This window comes from Salvelinus alpinus, chromosome 4 (assembly GCF_045679555.1).
Source record: "Salvelinus alpinus chromosome 4, SLU_Salpinus.1, whole genome shotgun sequence".
NCBI classification, from domain to species: domain Eukaryota; kingdom Metazoa; phylum Chordata; class Actinopteri; order Salmoniformes; family Salmonidae; genus Salvelinus; species Salvelinus alpinus.
The window spans coordinates 78,715,045-78,735,083 of record NC_092089.1 but is presented as its reverse complement, the minus strand read 5'-3'; the positions used below and the strand labels follow the sequence as shown (position 1 = coordinate 78,735,083).

Here is a 20,039-nt window from a genome sequence, read left to right as displayed (position 1 = left end):
GCCCAGATATACACTCCCCTACGTATTTATTTGGACAGTGAACCTAAAATTACTCGAGCATTTTGGATTTGAGATCAAATGTTTTTTTTTGTATGAGGCGACAAAACAGAATGTCACCTTTTATTTGAGGGTATTTTCATATATATCGGTTTAGAAATTTTAGAAATTAAAGCACTTTATGTATCTAGTCCCCCCATTCGAAGGTGTCATAAGTATTTGGACAAATTCACTTATAGTGTATTACATTTAGTTAAACGTTAAGTATTTGGTCCCATATTCATAGCACGCAATGACTACATCAAGCTTGTGCCTCTATGTAAGCTATTTATGCTTCTGTAACTCTCACTCATCATTATTCACGATTCATTCATGATTATCTGTAATCATGGTAGCATCCACATTAATTTTGAAGTGTTCAGGAACATATTCTATTCTTATTTACAATAAAAGTGACTACAAAATGACACAACACATTATTTTCCATTCATTTCTATTGCGCAAAACATAATCCGTAACAAAACACAACCAAAACAAACTGCAAATGCACCCATTGCCACCCAACAAATTTGAAGAGTCAAAAGTTTGATGTACTCATTGCGTGCTAGGATTTTGGGACCAAATACTGAACTTTAGACAAAATGTGATAGACTAAGCCTAGTCTTGTACTAAAAAGCACTTTTAATGGAGATTCTCCACATGCTTTTTAGTCTAGTACTAGACTTAGTCTGTTTCAGGGAAACCAACTCTATAAGTGAATTAGTCCAAATGCTTATGACACATTGAAATAGGGGAACTAGATAAAGTGCTTTAATTTCTAAATGGTAAAACAGATTTTAAAATACCCTCAAATAAAAGGTGACATTCTGTACTTTCGCCTCATGTAAAATAATTGATCTCAAATCCAAAATGCTGGAGTGCCAAATTAAAAGTTTTAGCTTCACTATCCAAATAAATAAGTAGGGGTGTGTATGTTTAAAGGCATTGCAGAATGATTTATTAATTTTATTCATTATGTTGATATGGTACAGTCAATGATCAAAACTGCCTAAAGATATGGAGAATCGAGCTAAGAAATATTAAAATGGTGAGCGTAATGCCAATTCATATTGTTTAATAAAACCACTGTAGCAAATGTTAACAATAAAAATTAAATTATATTGACTAATTGAACAATGTGTATCTGTCATTTTGTACTATAAACATTAAGGAATTCACACAAAATCCAGAAGAAAATGACATGATTTGACACATCAAGTATAAAACCACAACGTATCAAGTCAGATTAAATGACATTGTTTATTTGAGGCTTATTGATGCGCAAAACACTAAACAATATGGGAATCCAACCAATCCATTGGAGAGATTAAGTGTAGATCTATCCATTGTTCTCTGCAATACATTGAACTTCCAGAGATAGGCTCATATGACCTTAAAAGGAGAAAGAATTTGGGCACCTATTAATATACCAGTGATGACTGCACCCATAACATAGCACTGGGACGTCCATAATGACACTCTTTTCCCTTTATCGTACACTACTTTTGAACAGGGCCTATAGAGAATACAGTTCCTTCATAAAGTATTCACACCCCTTGACTTTTTCCACATTTTGTTGTGTTACAGTCTCAATTTAAAATGGATTGAATTGAGATTTGTTGGTCATTGGCACAACACCCCATAATTTCAAAGTGGAATTATGTTTTATTACATTTACATTTAAGTCATTTAGCTGACGCTCTTATCCAGAGCGACTTACAAATTGGAAAGTTCATACATATTCATCCTGGTCCCCCCGTGGGGAATGAACCCACAACCCTGGCGTTGCAAGCGCCATGCCATGCAAGCGCCATGCTCTACCAACTGAGCCACACGGGACCGTTTTATGAAATCTTTACAAATTAATTACAAATGAAAAGCTGAAATGTCTTGAGTCAATAAGTATTCATAGGAGAAAACTGAGGATGGATTAACAACATTGTAGTTACTCCACAATACTAACCTAATTGAAAGAGTGAAAAGAAGGAAGCCTCTACAGAATACAAATATTCCAAAACATGCATCCTGTTCGCAACAAGCCATTAGATACTGCAGAAGAATTGGCTAAGCAATTTACTTCTTGTCCTGAATACAAAGCGTTATGTTTGGTGCAAATCCAGTACAACACATTACTAAGTACCACTCTCCATATTTTCAAGCATAGTGGTGGCTGCATTATGTTATGGGTATGCTTGTTATTGTGAAGGACTGGGGAGTTTTTTAGGATACAAAATAAATGGAATGCAGCCAAGCACAGGCAAAATGCAAGAGGAAAACCTGGTTCAGTCTGCTTTCCACCAGATACTGGGAGATTAATTCACCCGACAGCAGGACAATAACCTAAAACACAAGGCCAAATGTACACACAAGTTGTTTACCAAGAAGACAGTGTTCCCTGAGTGGGCGAGTTACAGTTTTGACTTAAATCTGCAAAAAGATCTACGGCATGACTTGAAAATGGTTGATTAACAAAAGATCAACAACCAATTTGACATAGCTTGAAGAATTTAGAAAATAATAAAAATGGGCAAATATTGTACTATCCAGGTGTCGAAAGCTCTAAACAGACTTACCCAGAAAGACTCACAGCTGTAATCGCTGCCAAAGTTGCTTCTATAAAAGTATTCACTCAGGTGTGTGAATACTTATGTATACAGAACAAAAACATAATTGCAACATGCAAAAATTTCGAAGGTTTTACTGAGTTACAGTTCATATAAGGAAATCAGTCAATTGAAATAAATAAATTAGGCGCAGCCATAGTTGGGCCTAGTAGGGCATAGGCCCACCCACTTGGGAGACAGCCCCAACCAATCAGAATTCTTTTTTTCTCCACAAAAGGGCTTTATTACAGACAGAAATACTCCTCAGTTCTATCAGCTGTCCGGTTGTCTGGTCTCAGACGATAGCGCAGGTGAAGAACCTGGATGTGGAGGTCCTGGGGTGGCGTGGTTACACGTGGTCTGTGGTTTTGAGGCGGTTGTGCATACTGCCAAATTCTCTAAAACGACGTTGGAGGCAGCTTATGGTAGAGCAATGAACATTAAATTATCTGGCAATAGCTCTGATGGACATTCGTCCAGTCAGCATGCCAATTACACGCTCCCTCAAAACTTGAGACATCTGTGGCATTGCGCTGTGTGACAAAACTGCACGAGTGGTCTTTTATTGTCCCCAGCACAAGGTGCACCTGTGTAATGATCATGCTGTTTAACCGGCTTCTTGATATACCACACCTGTCAGGTGGATGGGTTATCTTGGCAAAGGAGAAACGCTCACTAACAGGGATGTAAACAAATGTGTACAACATTTGAGAGAAATAAGCTATTTGCGCTTATAGGAAAATTGCTAGGGTCTTTTATTTCAGATCATGGGACCAACACTTTACATGTTGCGTTTATATTTTTGTTCAGTATAAAATTGGATTTAAAAAAAATATATACATTTGCAAATATGTCTAAAAACATGCTTTCACTTTGTCATTATGGGGTAATGTGTGTAGGTGGGTGAGAAAAAAATTATTTTGAATTCAGGCTGTGAAACAAATCAAAGGGTATGAATACTTTCTGAAGGCACTAGGGTGCCATTTGGGATGTATCCTGGGCGACAGTCATGCCAATAGAGATTATACAGTCATGATTCTGATCAAAGTCTGATCTGTGGGCCTGGAAATTGCTGAAATGTATGTAACATTGCCAGAGCTAGATTTACAACTGTATGCAACACACACACACACGTTATGTCCTTGTCATAACAAGCGCAGCAAAAGGAAAGGAAAACACCGGTGGTTAACGAAAGAAGAGGCAAAGTACTACAAAACAGGAAAGCAACTATTTTAATTCCCCGCTCCAAGTGAAGTTCAACAAGTTAACATCATCTCAACATTCTTCATCGGATTGAGACAGGCTTGGTTGAGGGGAATAGTAGTGCAACAAAAAAAGGCACAAAACCACATCTTGGGGGAAAAATTAACCAGAGGTCTTATGTATTGGTACAGAACAGAATAATGAGCCTGATAATAGAAACATCATCCTTGGTCAAACACAATGCATTTCACTGGTTTATTTAAAAAAAAATCAGGCTGTTCATTTACCTGCTCTGAAATGCAGAGGTCCGGAAATAAGTTTCCTTTCTGTCCAAGCTTTGGTCATAAAAATAATTAGTGCTAGAATATGTAAATTATTATACTTTCTATTATGAGGCCTGGGCAGTGTTCCGAAGGACACACCGTAGCAACTGTTTGCAACGAAAAAAGGTTATTGTTCAGGCAGTACCTCCCCGTTTCAAAACGCCCTACCTACTGAACATGATCCAGGTAGTAAATGCCTTTAGAGGAAAAGGATATAGGAACACTCCTGACAGCAAACCGACATAATTTTGTTTAGTCTATTGCAGAGTCCCTACAGCCTCTGTCTTAACAGAGCCATTTGTGATACCAGACCCGAGACTATACTGCTGTCTTCCTTTCCCTGAGAGGGGACTTCTTAACATTGTATTTTCTCTCGAACATCAAAATCACATGTTTATGCAACTGCTCCAAATGCTGGTTGGTACGTGTCTTTGTAAAGTTAGTCCTAGTACAATAAAGGGACACTAAGAGAAGATTAGTGCAGGGGGTATAATAACATTTAAATTACAGGGAATTCAAAAAAATTATAGGATATTTTCTAATTCTACAAATATTTAACAATGGATACTTTTGAGACATGGATACAAATTGAGACATTGCTATTCATATCTATGAACTTTCAATAAATTCTTTGCACAATTTCAAGTCCCTATTTATCCAAAATCAACAATTAATTCTATACAAGAGAGTAATTAATTAGAAACATAGAAATATAATGCAACACAAAACAGAAGTGAGAAAAAACAGCCTCATTCATATGAGCCTCTCTGGGAATAAAGAAACTTATGGCCTGTTATTAAGAGGACCCATGATACTTCACTCCATGCAATTTACATCCACACACACCTGGTGCAATACCACTGATTATGTTGACAGGTTTTGGTGGTAAATGATTTCAGTCATTGTTGGTGTCAAAAAATAGCAAAACGGTCAACTTTCAAAATTACTGTTGGGTGGGGTGATAATTAGGGTAGGAGTCTGAACAGGGAATTTGCTGGGGGTAACGTTAAGGAAAGATACATTTCTTCCTTCCATTTCCAATTGGATGCCATAGAAGCTTTGGGGATGGGGAGCCAACGTGTTGTGGGTGGCTTGGGTGGGGGAGGATGGGAAGGAATGGGTAGAGGCAGAAGCAGCTGGGATTGGTTGGATTATACAGACTGGTAGCCGGTGCGACTCTTCCTCCGGCCAATCAGGTAAGAGAAAAGCACAAGGACGATTAGGAAGCAGAGGGCCACGCCCACAGCGATGGGCACCAGAAAGCTCAAATCAGAGTCCATGAAGCACTCCACGGCTGCCACAGAGAAGAGACAGAAGAAGGGTTAGCGACATTAGCATGCTAGCAATTAGTCAGCAGAAAACACACATTTTAGTGAAGAAACAGGATTTGGTTAAGCTCTTCACAGACAACATGGATGACGAGGCTCGAAAAGCAGCAAGACGTCAGATCAGAACCCAGACATTCATCTACCACATGAGGGCGGTTCCGTCAGAGCATATTCGGTGATGGCAGATCTACAACAACACCGGGGATTCTGTCAGAACATGGGCAGTGACGGCAGTTAGGAAAATATTTGGCCGTCATCTGCCATCTATAGTCAACCATGTTATAAGTGAGGAATAAGAGTCAACCAATCAATTCTAAATATATCTACAAGAACTGTTACATGCCAAATGTTATCAACAGAGCCACGCAATTTCTTTAACACAAACATCTTCTCCAACTCATTGTTTCATGAGAAAGAGCTTTGCTTCAGGTGAATTTCACAGTAAGGTTAACTATGCACAGCACATATCAATTTGTAGTTAAATTACAATCAACATGTATCCTGATGAGGAAAGATACAACCTCAGTGGGGTCATTTAGAAGTGCTCATAGCTAGAGCCCTGGTTTCTCTTTCTCCCAATGAAATATGCGATCAATACAATGAGCACCAGCACAGCCAGAGCAGCTCCCTGTCGTATCGTCAATCCTCCGCTGGGTGACAGTAAAGAAAGTGGGCATGAGGGACGTTGCAGGGTGAAAGGTAAAACATGAAAATGGTGAATGCATGGTCATACTAGGACGCTTCTCAGTCAAGAATAGTTGGAAAACAAAGAGCAATTTACTAAAATGACCAGGGACCAATAAACACTTATTTTCATAATCGTAAAATATAAAAACAAATGTTCCACGCCATTATTTTGGGGGAAAATTTCCATTCCCATTTAATGCAGCTAAAAGCCTATTGAAAAGGAATTCAAAAATGAACATTTGTTTGGAGTTACACAGAAGAAAATACAATGTATCTTACATTTGGAGGATGGGCCTGTCCTGTAATAGGGATTTCCCTTTTCTTAACATGATGCATTTTGAATTCATAAAATAGGAGACATTTAGACTAGTGGAGAATCCATTAAATGTAAAGATATCAAACCTGAATGAATCTCAAATGGACAAGCTTCATTGAGTAAGGCACACATTTGTCACAATCATAACATTCATTATCATGTCAAGTAAATTAAAATTGGGAGTAGTAAATGTTAAGATTCCAAAGGGTATTTTAGAATTGATTTTATACAGGGTCTGAGAAGCCAATTTTAGAATCATAGTAACAAACAGGATTTGTAGAAAAGCAGTCAATTTTCCAAGACACATCACACCGGACTGTAAAGCAAGAATCCAAAATAATATTTGATAAGGAATAAATGAATCATTCACATAATCTGAAGAAAAATTGGTTGAATCAACAGCAATTAAAGGCGGCAATCAAATGTATTCATGTCTCATGCTGACCACCGCACTACAACATAATACCCATTGTATCCCATCCTAACAGTACAAAAATATACACATCCTGTGGACAATGACCTTTACTACCACTCTCTGTCGATAGGTACAACTTACAAGGGGTTAACTGGGCAGGGTTGGGGTTAATTCCATTTAATTTCAGTCAATTCAGAAAGTAAACAAACATTCACATTCAAAAGTTTCTCACTGAAGAGCAGAGAGGACAATTGGAATTAGAAATCAATTTACTGAAATTGACTTGATTGTAAAATGGAATTGACCCCAGCTCTGTTTACAAGTTCCCCATACTAACTGGCAGCTTTCCGGAGCAACACTGCAGCAATGGCTATACTATACACAGGTGTAATATTGCAGCACGCATTTTGAACTTACGTCAAACTTACTGAACGATTTAATGCATATGTACAAAATAATCACCATCTGCGAAGAACACATTTGAATGGCAGAAAATAAGTCAACTACAGCTATCCCTTTTTGAAACCTAATGCCAACATGTCATGACGGGAGAGGGGGTTTGGTTTCATTTCTCCTTTCAGGTTCATCTTTTACATCCTCATGGACTTTTCAGAGTTAAATTAACACTTCAAGGTAGATTTCACACCTCACAAAATTAGCCCGTCAGTCAAAGAGTTAACACATAATTCTGAGACAAACAGACATTAGTGGCAAACATTATGTCAACTAGAGCCGTGTGTGAACATATAGGGACAGATCCCTTGTTTGGTAACGTCAACTTGGAGAAGGCACTATATGCCAATAATACTACTGTTTTTTAATGTGGCCACACAGATTTCAGTCGTAAAGTCTTCCCTTTCCAGATTCAAACTACTGTGACTAGTAGATTATCAGTAAGGGGAGAGGAGAGCGAAGCAGCAGACCTTTATCCTGGTTAGTTAGTAAGGAGTTCCTGAGACAAATCAACAAAGCTACTCAATGTTGTCTCATTGAGCTGCAAGGCAAATTCTAAAATGTTCAAGTTGTCAAAATGTTGCGCTGCTACAATGAATTGTGAGGATGAATGAAACCACAAAAGAAAGATTGAACAAAAATGTACACAGACATTAAATAAGAACATATGAAACAAAAAAAGGTGAGGGAGAGGGGGCGGGAGCATGATTCACAGTGACAAGGGCACAGCACCCAATTGTCATAACTCCTCGTGAAAATGTGCAAACAGTAGCACAAGTACTCTGACCGGAGTTTCTATAAAATGTGCTACTTGATCAAAAGAGAGCCTACACTGAACAAGAATCATCTGGAAAGTGATGCAAGGAAATGGAGTGTCATAAGAAACAATCACTTTCAGAGATTCTGCAATAAATAAGGCCTTCTATACTGTACTGGTAAACACAGAGGCAGAGAATCCTGCACTGCTCCTTTCCAAAAAAAAGGGGAGAAGGGCGGAAAAAATACAAAGCAAATCAAACAAAAAGGGAAATTACACAAAGAACATGGGTGGTCCAACCTGGTCCTGGAGAGCGTTTTGAGTATTCAGATTTACCTGAACAAAGCTACTCAAATCTAAACCTAAGCGAAGCTAGCCTAATCTCAAGTCTAAAAGCAGCTCTTAAGAGTGGCTGAAGTAAAGAGACTATAGTCTGACTATTCCAGTTTTGTGAGTCAGTCACTAATGGAAAGATTACACAGCCAATCCAGGATCAGGCTTTGGGACCCCCCTGACACATAAGGATCAAACTGTTCTGGATTCATGATCACAGATGGATTTTTAGAGGGTTTGATATCCCACATAGGTCTTCCTTCGACCAATCACGTAAGCAATCACTACAATGAGAATCAAGCAGGCCAGGGCGGCACCAACAATGACTGGGATTAAGATGCTGGTGTCATCCAGTGAACATTCATGGGCTGCAGACGAGAGAGAGAATCAATGAGCACGACTCGGAACATCTCATCTTCTCATGATCATTTGGTTGTTAATCAGTTTAAGCAGGGGCAGAAACATGGTATAGTATAAAATACATATGAACATTTTAGTTATTTAGCAGATGCTATTATCCAGAGCAACTTAAAGGAGCAATTAGGGTTAAGTGCCTTACTCAAGGGCACAGATTTTGTTTACTTAGTTGGTTCGGGGATTCGAACCAGGGAACCTTTCGGTTACCGGCGCAACGCTATTAACCGCTAGGCTACCTGCTGCTCTAAATACTTAGCTGTTTCCCAATAGTGGTTATTATGGCCTATGTCTCAGTTTCAAGCATATTTGCTGCATTTGGCTCTAGTAACCCTAGTAAGCTGTAGCATATGGCTAACACAACACAAAGGTATTGATAACAATTCACCATCTCAGAGTCACCTACCTGTAGCAAATTCCCCTTTTTCAACCCCAAAGGGCTGGACGCGAAGCTTGAACGTGTAGAGAGTGAGCGTTTGGGTGACAGTTAATGTCTGCTCCTTGTTGCACATGTAGGAGCTGCCTACCGCCGCCGCCCAAATGGACATGTTGGTATTGTCTGCAAAGACATCCGCCCCTGGACGTAACACACAGAGTGAGCAAAGAGAGTAGAGGTTTTAATATGCATTGTATATACTGTGTATGTATGTAATGTATAGTGTTTATTTATTATAAAGCCACACTGTGTCCAAGACAACTTTCCCCTGGGGGACAATAAAGTTGATCCTATACTAACTTCCACAAAGGGACTTGGTTTTCTACGCTAGTGCTTTCTGAAAGGGTTTTTTAGTGCTAGGTTGCCTACCAGTGGCTGGTTTCACTGTGACGTTCAGAGCGTGCAGGTGGAACTTCTTGCTGTCCTGTAACGAGCAAGGAAACACCTTGAACAGGAGACAAACAGACCTTACGCTGCATCCTACCGCCTTAGTCCAGCTGTCTACAAGCTAAATGCAGACAACCAGGATAATAACGGATATTTGGCTTCGTCGACTTACGTTGCTGAAAGTGAACATGATGGTGATTGTGTCCGATGTCAGTATGAGGTTGCTGCTGTTAACCCCACAAGCCCCGCTCACGTTAGTCGCACTGGGCACCAGGTTGATGGTCTCCACTTTCTAATAAAGGGGAAAGGGAGAGGGGGATACCTAGTCAGTTGTACAACAACGCATTCAACTGAAAACGCAGGTTGATAAACAACAAGAACATTAACATACTAGTAACAACTACCCATCTTCATAGACAAGTCAAGTTCTCTGTGACAAACATGTCTGAACCCTTTCTACTGAACAGGCAATTGCATGATAAGATGAGAAAACATCAAAAGGGCCAATTTTAAAATGGCTATACTATGTGTATACATACGTCTCCTTGCTTGAAGCCGATCCGCAGGCCGAAGGTGGCCATTAAGCAGGCTGTACTGTTGAAGTCGGGTGCGATGCTGTAATTTCCAGTGGTGGGTGTGGGCAGTGTAGGGGTAGGGGTAGAAGTGGGGGCAGCTGTGGTGGTAACGGTCGTGGTGGGCGCCACAGTGGTGGAGGTTAGGTCAGCAGCGCATACAGTGTCTGTGTAGGAAGAATAGAGAGACTTTTCAGAGAACCAACAGGGTTGGGATCAATTCCATTTCAATTCAGTAAGTAAACTGATGTTCAGTTCACTTCTTGATTTGATTGTATTGAAATGGAATTGACTTCAACCCTGGAGAACAGACACAGTAATAGTGTTTGACATAATGCACAATAAATCAGATAATTTTGTCACAGTTGATCCTACAATGGCCTGATGCTTGTTCTCGTACAACCTACCGGTGTCACTTTTGCTGCCGTTTGTCACAAACGCCTGTAAAGTAACATCATACAGTGTCTGAGTGACAGACTCTACTCTCTGGACATTTTCGCTCTTGCAGGAGTAGTAGGTATCCACAACCACGTTGGTGATACTTGGCTTTGCGGTCACAGACCTGGTTTCTAAACCCAAGAGAGATTCAGTCAAATATCTGTATGCGTCATATCAACTACAGTACCTAATTGGTATATCATGAATGAACAGTATCATGACAAGGCTGTTTAGTCACTAGTTACCGTTTGATGTAGAGTTGGTGAAGATGCTTGAGTCATTGAGGTTGTAGGTGAAAACAATGGAATCTACTTGGTATGTTTTGTTGTCCTTAGTGAATTCAACCACCCAGCTGTGCCCGTCTCCAAAACCGAGTTTCAATGTTGATGTTGTGTTATTGCAGGTGCTCCCTTCTGTTGTCACATTTTCAGGCAGTACAAAAAGAACCGTTTCGCTCTGAAAGGGGACGAAAATATTGGACAGTCATTAAGAAAGTGACAAGAGGGGAATCCCATTTCTGTCAAGTACTTTCTCAGGAACAGGGCTATTTCAGATGCTTAGGTCATGAGAAAATAGTACTGTTGACATAACTTAACAGTGTGTCCGTTCTTATGATGGATTAGGAGGAAAAAAAGGAACAAAATAATATATTTTATATCCTGGGAAATATCTAGGCCTATAAATCATCCGACTGAGATGGGAGTTATTAAAGAGAAGAAAAAAACAACGTTTTTTTTAATATAAGGGCTATAACTTTGATGAACCCTGGTGAAATAGACAAGCCATGACAATTACAGGATACAGTTGTGGCCCAAAATAATGGCACCCTTGCACTTTTTTCAAGTAACTCACAATTTTCCACCAAAATACATTGAAATTGACCAAAGTATTTGGACTCCACAATTCTTTATTTCACTGTTATTACAGAACCTTTATTTTTTATTCAGAACTTAATATATCCATTTAAAATAAACAGATATGGCATTGACAAAATGATCCACACCCTATACTTAATATTTGGTAGCACAGCCTTTGGTCAAAATAACCGCAATCAAGCGCTTCCTATAGCCATCGATGAGCTTCCTGAATCTCTGTACTGGAAGTTTGGCCCACTCCTCGTGTAAACGGTTCCAGTTCTCACAGATTTGAAGGGTGCCTTCTACCAACTGCTGTTTTCAGATCTCTCCACAAGTTTAATGGGATTTAGATCTGGACTCATTGCTGGCCACTTCAGAACAGTCCAGCGTTTTGTCTTGAACCATTCCTGGGTGCTTGGGGTCATTGTCCTGCTGGAAGAACCATGATATTTGATGGAGACCCAGCTTTCTGACACCGGGTCCGACATTGCGCTCCAAAAGGCCTTGGTATTGTCCTGATTTCATGATGCCATGCACACGTTCAAGACACCCAGTGCCAGAGGCAGCAAAGCAACCACAAAACATCACTGAACCTCCTCCATGTTTGACTGTAGGGAAGGTGTTCTTTTCTTTGAAGGCTGAATTTTGTTTTCTGTAAACAGAGATGGTGTGTTTAACCAAAAAGCTCTAAGTTGGTCTCATCTCATTCTCCCAGACAGATTTTGGCATGTTCAGGTGTGTTTTGGCAAATTGCAGTCAGGCAGTGGCTTGCATAAGTATTCACCCCCCTTGGAATTTTTCCTAATTTGTTGTTTTACAACCTGGAATTAAAATAGATTTTGGGGGGTTCTATCATTGGATTTACACAACATACCTACCACTTTGAAGATGCAAATTATTTTTTCTTGTCTCTATAAACTTGGCACATCCAGCCACTGGGATTTTTGCCCATTCTTCAAGACAAAACTGCTCCAGCTCCTTCAAGTTGGATGGGTTCCGCTGGTGTACAGCAATCTTTAAGTCATTCCACAGATTCTAAATTGGATTGAGGTCTGGGCTTTGACTAGGCCATTCCAAGACATTTAAATGTTTCCCCTTAAACCACTCGAGTGTTGCTTTAGCAGTATCCTTAGGGTCATTGTCCTGCTGGAAGGTGAACCTCTGTCCCAGTCTCAAATCTCTGGAAGACTGAAACAGATTTCCCTCAAGAATTTCCCTGTATTTAGCGCCATCCATTATTCCTTCAATTCCGACCAGTTTCCCAGTCCCTGCCGATGAAAAATATCGCCACAGCATGATGCAGATGGTGTTCGGGGTAATGAGCGGTGTTGGGTTTGCGCCAGACAAAGCTTTTTCCTTGATGGCCAAAAAGCTAAATTTTTGTCTCATCTGACCAGAGCACTTTCTTCCATATGGTTGGGGAGTCTACCTCATGCCCTTTGGTGAACACCAAATATGTTTGCTTATTTTTTTTTTTAAGCAATGGCTTTTTTTCTGGCCACTTCTGTAAATCCCAGCTCTGTGGAGTTTACGGCTTATGGTGGTCCTATGGACAGATACTCCAATGTCCGCTGTGGCGCTTTGCAGCTCCTTCAGGGTTATCTTTGGTCTCCAAACTGTTTAAAGGCACAGTCAACTTAGTGTATGTACACTTCTGACCCACTGGAATTGTGATACAGTGAATTATAAGTGAAAAAATCTGTCTGTAATCAACTGTTGGAAGAATTACTTGTGTCATGCACAAAGCAGATATCCTAACCGACTTGCCAAAACTATAGTTTGTTAACAAGAAATTTGTGGAGTGGCTGAAAAACGAGTTTAATTGACTCCAACCTAAGTGTATGTAAACTTCCGACTTCAACTGTATATATACTGAGATCATGTGACACATAAATAAAGTCCACCTGTGTGCAATCTAACTAATTATGTGACTTCTGATGGTAATTGGTTGTACCAGATCTTATTTAGGGGCTTCGTAGCAAAGGGGGTGAATACATATGCACGCAGCAGTTTTCCGTAATTTTTTTCATTTCACTTCACCAATTGGGACCATTTTGTTTATGTCCATTACATGAAATCCAAATAAAAATCAATTTAAAATTACAGGTTGTAATGCAACAAAATAGGAAAAACGCCAAGGGGGATGAATACTTTATTTGGCACTGTAGGTCTTTCTCTCAGCAGTGGTGTCCTCTTGGGTCTACTACCATATAAATCTCTTAAGGGCCCCCTTAGTGGCCAAGTCCAGGGAGGTTGGCTACAGTGGCATGGGCCTTAAACTTCTTGTTAACATTACATACGGTGGAAACATGAACATCAAGGTCTCTGGAGATTGTACATGCTTGGCTACAATCTTGTATCTGACCTCAGATAATTTTCAGGTTCTTTCTTTTCTCTATGCTCATTGCGGTACACACAGTGACACGAAATAGGAGAATGAGTCCTTTTCTCTATTCAAACTGGTTGAATTAGTAATTTTTTATATAGCAGACACCTGCAACTCACCACAGGCAAGTTCAATTCCAAAGTAAAGGAGAATCACCTGCTTGAAATTAATTATTTGAAACTACTTCTAGAAAGTGCCAATAATATTGCCCGGGCCATTTTAGGATTTCTTCGTGGAATAAGCTAACATTTAGTAAATTATTCCGATTTTTTTGTTTTGTTCAACTGCAAACCAAATACATGTATATGTGGATACCAAAATATTTATTCATTTCAAGACTTTTCAGGAAGAAATGGTTCATTACTTGAAAAAAGTACAAGGGTATCAATATTTTGGCTCACAACTATTTAGTCAACAGGGGGAAAAAAACTAAACAGAAAATGGATGAACAGAAGACATTTCTCAACCCTATACCCAGAGTCGATATTCATGTAGTCCGTTTATTTGTGTGGCTGTTCTTGGCTCGCTTAATGTTCTGTTCGGTAGCCAACTAGCACTCACGTGGCTGCAAGTAATGCTTAAGTTGTTACAAGTGTATTGATATAAGTAGGACAAGTGATGACTGAGAAAAAAAACATATCAGAGTCGTCTTTCGATGGCTATGCATATTCATGGCATGAGGCTAGTAGCATAGCATCCCTCTCCCTTGAATACAGGCAGGTGACATCAACAACAACTTATATTCAATCATATAAACCTCACTTAGCAAATAAGCCATCATTTTTGGGGGACCAAATTTGACACTTATTGACCTCCATAAAACGACTCCTGGGCGAAACAACGAAAAAAACGCCACCTGCTGGAGGGAGACATTTTGAGTCAAGTTCACCCGCTCCTCTCTGCTAATACCTGATGGGAGTATTGTCCTCTCCGTGACTGAATTAAGAACATTATTTCTCACAGTACGAAGCTTGACTCAACACTTTAATTTAGCAGTGCGATACCTGGAATGTTTTAAGAGTTCTCTAAAGGCTTAGATGTACTAGCCTGCAAATTAAAACCATTTAAATAGGAGTAAATATACAGATTACGCACCTTATTTACACCAACTTCATAGGTGACGGAGAAGTTGACCATCAAATTGGCGTAGAGGCATAATTTATTCTCTGTGTTGTTGACTGACACCTCAGTCGAATGTGACAGGTGGAGTTCTGCAATAGAAATAAACACTCTTGCATTTCATAATGAGAAGACACAAAAAAACACGAGGCAGACTTGTAAATAAACCCCTTTTCAATAAATTCAAGGTAAACACACATCTTACCAGCATAGGTAGGCTAGTCTAACATGCATTTTGGGTATTTTCTACTCCCCTTAAATAAAGTAGCCAAATGGCCTCAAATCACTGTAAAAGTCAGAGAGTTGGGAACACGCCATAGGCTAACGATTTCCTAACCTTCATTTTTAAACTGTTGATTAAACCGTTCATCAGCGGATTACTCTCACATGGGACTAACTGGTAGGTCACGGTTAGGCTTGACCTGGGGTGACAGGGACCACGTCACCCCGAGTGACCTGATATCAGAGGCCCTAGCTTGCAACAGAGGACTCTGGGGCCATTTCTCAGGCCAAATGAAAACATTCTAATGGAAATATAAATTTTATGCATTTGAAGGGGGGGGGGGGGGATCAGAGATTTACTACTGAAAACAAAACTAGGATTCTGACTGTATTGAATATTAAAAGTGAATCCTGGCAAGATATCCATGGGCTCAACGTGCACATTCCTTCTATCAATCATAACAAGGGGATTGGTTTACAGACAGCAGCTGCTACAGCAATCACTTATCTAACTGGGAGGGTTTAAGACACGGTTCCCCAATCGGTTTCATTTGGCCCCCCCCCAAAATATGAGCAAAAAATAAATATCATTTTTTATATACATTTTTTTTTTATTGTTGGACATTAATTTTTGGATGCAAGACAATTGTAGCCCAAATCTCACCAATGGCTGGTTTGTAGACAGGTGTGATGACGCAACACATTGACATGGTTTAGTTGATTTTCAACAAGGCTTTGTTTTCCCACAAGCTTTTATTTGGGGTAATAAGGTCATATTAATTGCCTATGTAAACACTAAATGTTGAGTGATTCGGACCCCCACCAGCCTTCATTAGGCACCACACCTTGTATACAGTATTTATCCTTCAATCAGTTGTCATTAAGTCTATTGTAATATGGCTTATTTCTACTGAATGTACACATAATCAAATTTTTGAAATCCACTCCAAGTGATTTTAATTTTTTTAATCTGTTACCAAGTATAATAGAGAGTCGTGATCATAATACAAATAATAATTAATTGGATTTATATAGTGCTTTTCCACCAACTGGGGTACTCAAAGCACTTTACATAGTAGGGGGAAACTCACCTTATCCACTATCAATGTGTAGCACCCACCTCAGTGATGCACAGTGACCATTTTTGTGCCAGAACGCTCACCACACATCAGCTTTCAAAACAAATTGTATTTGTCACATGCGCCGAATACAACCGGTGTAGACCTTACAGTGAAATGCTTACTTTACTGCATTGTTGGTTAACGGCTTGTAAGAAAAATACGTGTTATGGAAGTATTTACTCAAATAAAATGCAGGTAAAAAATACATAAAATAAATAATTAAAGTGCAACAATAAAGTAATGAGGCTATATACAGGGGGTACCGGTACAGAGTCAATGTGTGGGGGCACAGGTTAGTTTAGGGTTTAGGCAGTTCTTTATGAATTTTAGGGTGGAGAAGGTCCTCTCACAAGCCACCTGAGTGATGGATAGGGTGAGGAGGAACTTGTAGCCCAAACCAATGATGTGATACACATCCTTGAGCAGATTGTACTGAGACAGGAGAAGATTGCAGCACATCGGGCAGTTTTTACACATGGAACAACTTCTGCTCACCAACTCCAAACTTTCATCAGGATCCTCAAAGCCTTCCCATGATTCATCACTGGCGGCGGCAGCCCTGGTGTTGTACTCCTCCAATGCTGACTGTTTCAGTCTTTCCCACTGTTGTGCAAGGCTGATCAGTTCAGCCTGTGTAACGGATGTGAAATGGCTAGCTAGTTAGCGGGTACGCGCTACTAGCATTTCAATCAGTTACGTCACTTGCTCTGAGACTTAAGTAGGGTTTCATTTGTGGAGCAATGGGTAACGATGCTTCGTGGGTGACTGTTGTTGATGTGTGCAGAGGGTCCCTGGTTCGCGCCCGTGTCGGGGCGAGGGGACGTACTAAAGTTATACTGTTACACCTGCAATGCCTCAACAGCGGCATGTTCATCAAATTCCAGTAAGCATTTGCTGAGCTCCTTCATGGCTGTCTTTGGAAGGCCCTTTTCTCTGATCTCAAAAAAATGCTTCGGATTCATGCAAGAGACATCTGCACACAGCACTGTGTTTGCTGCATAATGGCGGTGAATACTTTCAACAAGTGTCCAGTACCACATTGTGGATCTTGATTTTGTAATCCATGTCAGCATTAGCAATGGGCTCATCTTCTGACAACTCACCTGGTTCTCTTAATTTTTTTGTTTTCTTCTCTGGGAGAGCAGTCTGAGCTTCAGCATCACAGTCCTGCTGCTCCTCCAGAATGCCATTGGCGCACCCAACAAAGTTGTCTGCTGCCCTCTTCACACCCACAAAGTCTCAGGCACACTTTCTCAGGTTATCCCCCACTTTCTCGGGTTATCCTGCATCATCCAATCTACTACTGTATTGAGCGAGTCACTGGTGCTTCCTGCTTTAGTTTTTGCTTGTAAGTTTGAATCAGGAGGATAAAGTTAGTCAGATTTGACATATGGTGGGCAACGGAGAGCTTCGTAAGAGTCTCCGTGTGTGGAGTAAAGGTGGTCTAGAGTTGTTTTTCCGTCTGGTTGCACATGTAACATGCTGGTAGAAATTAGGTAAGTAAGTTTCCCTGCATTAAAGTCCCCAGCCACTAAGAGCGCCACCTCTGGATGAGCATTTTCCTGTTTGCTTATGGCCTTATACAGCTTGTTGAGTGCGGTCTTGTGGTGGTAAATAAGACAGCTACAAAAAATAGAGATGAAAACTCTTGGTAAATTGTGTGGTCTACAGCTTATAATGAGATACTCTACCTTAGGCGAGAAAAACCTTGATACTTTCTTAATATTAGATATCGTGCACCAGCTGTTATTGACAAATAGACACAAGACTGACAACCTCTTGTCTTACCGGAAGCAGCTGTTCCATCTTGCCGATACATGAAAAACCCAGCCAGCTGTAAGTTATCCATGTCGTCGTTCAGCTACGACTCGGTGAAACACAATATTTGACAGTTTTTAATGTCTCGTTGGTAGGATAGTCTTGATCGGAGCTCATCCAGTTTGTTATCCAATGATTTCACGTTGGCTAATAGGACTGATGGTAGAGGCAGACTATGTTCCCGATATCTTGGCTCTTCTTCATGCAAATGATGGGGATTTGGGCCTTGTCCAGTGTCTGAAGTAAATCTTTCGCAGCTGACTCTTTAAGAAAAAGTATTCGTCCAGTACGAGGTGAGTAATCGCTGTCCTGATATCCAGAAGCTCTTTTCGGTCATAAGAGACGGTGGCAGAAACATTATGTACAATATAAGTTACAAATAACGCACAAGAAAAACACAATAGCACAATTGGTTATGATTAGGTGGCCATGATGGAATGTGGCCAGGTTGGGACTTTACCCATGAGGGGGTGAACACCCCTACTCTTACATTAAGTTTTATGAGATTTTGATTGACCACAGTCAGGACACCCATTTTAACATCCCATCTGAAAGACAGCAGCCTAAGCAGGGCAATGTCCCCAAATTTAATCAAGGTTTGAAATGATTATATTTTTGTCAAATATGATCTGTTTAGCTTTCTTCCAGTCAATTTGTAGTCTAAACGTATTTATTGTTATGTTTCTCCGGCTGGATCTAGTTGATCCCTGGTTTAAGCCGTTTCACAATTAAACAACACTGTTGGCAAAGGGCAATCAAGAGATGCTTGGTCATGAGTTGCTACAGATTGTACGCGAGCGAATGTTAAAAACCAACGACTGTTGGTGTCCATTACTTGGCGTTACAGGAAAGCAGGTTAGTTTGTATGGGGCTCTCTTGTAATGGACACCAATCTTTAGTATATAACTTTATCTGGGGTAAAATCTGTAGCTAGGTCATGAGACAACTTCCTGATCAACAAGCTTGCTAGGTAACGTTAGCTAGCTAAATAAGATAAAACCTTCGAGGTGTGAATCCTTAATGTCCTTTAAACTAAGATTTTGGATTGAACTGGATTTACAACAGTAACTGGTTGCTGTTGCTATTGATAGCTACGAAAATGTCATGCAACAAAGTGTGACTAACGACGTTAGCAGATTATAACTAGCTAGATAGGTGTTCTGAGCCAAGTCATCTTGTCACACGTTGTTCCAAATAAATTGGATGAATGAAACGGGTGGATTGTTGACAGGTTGAGGTTTGATAGACACAATAATGACGATATAAAGCCGAATACAATGTCTAAACATGACATGGGGTTATAGCCAAAGACAGAGGAACAACTCGTTATTTTCTAACAGCAGGCGCGTTACCTAGCTAAATAAGCATGACAGGTCAACAGTTCCAATAACTTCAAGTCTGAGATTATGGATATCAATTTATTTTTGGATCCAACGTTAAACTAAGTTATAGTTAACGTTTGTTTGCTATCTACTGGCGTAGAAAATAAATAGCTATCAAGCTAACAATCTGGTAGAGGATAGGCCTGAAGTGACGGAGCACCGAAAGTTTCCTCTTTTGTGACCCCCAATATTAGCCAACGGTGACACAAAGCAATATTACTTTCAATTGTCTAAACATACCATTTCCAAGAGCCAGGAACAAAATCACAAACGCGCACCAAAACATGATAACTTGGTAGCCAAAACACTTCACCCAGAAACAACAGCGTTCGACTTCGTCTACCTTCCAAATGTGCAGCTCGAGCGCATCTACCGCAAAAGCACCAGGAAATTAAAGTCATATGACTTGCGGGCAGAGCTTCCTATAATAAGC

The 20,039-nt window shown here is 40.1% G+C and overlaps 1 protein-coding gene across 3 annotated transcripts; it reads right to left on the bottom strand.

Moving 5' to 3' along the window:
- Nucleotides 1–1,277: 1,277 nt before the first annotated feature.
- LOC139574501 (lysosome-associated membrane glycoprotein 2-like) lies at nucleotides 1,278–20,028 on the bottom strand. Of its 3 annotated transcripts, none has more exons than XM_071399146.1 (9): nucleotides 19,847–20,028; nucleotides 15,040–15,155; nucleotides 10,947–11,157; nucleotides 10,671–10,832; nucleotides 10,231–10,430; nucleotides 9,864–9,983; nucleotides 9,674–9,728; nucleotides 9,275–9,445; nucleotides 1,278–1,428 (listed from the first exon to the last, which is right to left on the bottom strand). In XM_071399146.1, exons 1-9 carry the CDS (start codon nucleotides 19,890–19,892, stop codon nucleotides 1,376–1,378), a joined length of 1,134 nt encoding a protein of 377 aa, XP_071255247.1. In that variant the 5' UTR covers nucleotides 19,893–20,028; the 3' UTR covers nucleotides 1,278–1,375. The 3 variants fall into 3 exon arrangements, with proteins under 3 accessions (XP_071255247.1, XP_071255245.1, XP_071255246.1); XM_071399144.1 differs by lacking the exon at nucleotides 1,278–1,428 and adding an exon at nucleotides 4,645–5,459; XM_071399145.1 differs by lacking the exon at nucleotides 1,278–1,428 and adding an exon at nucleotides 6,345–8,822.
- Between the last annotated feature and the right edge of the window lie 11 nt (nucleotides 20,029–20,039).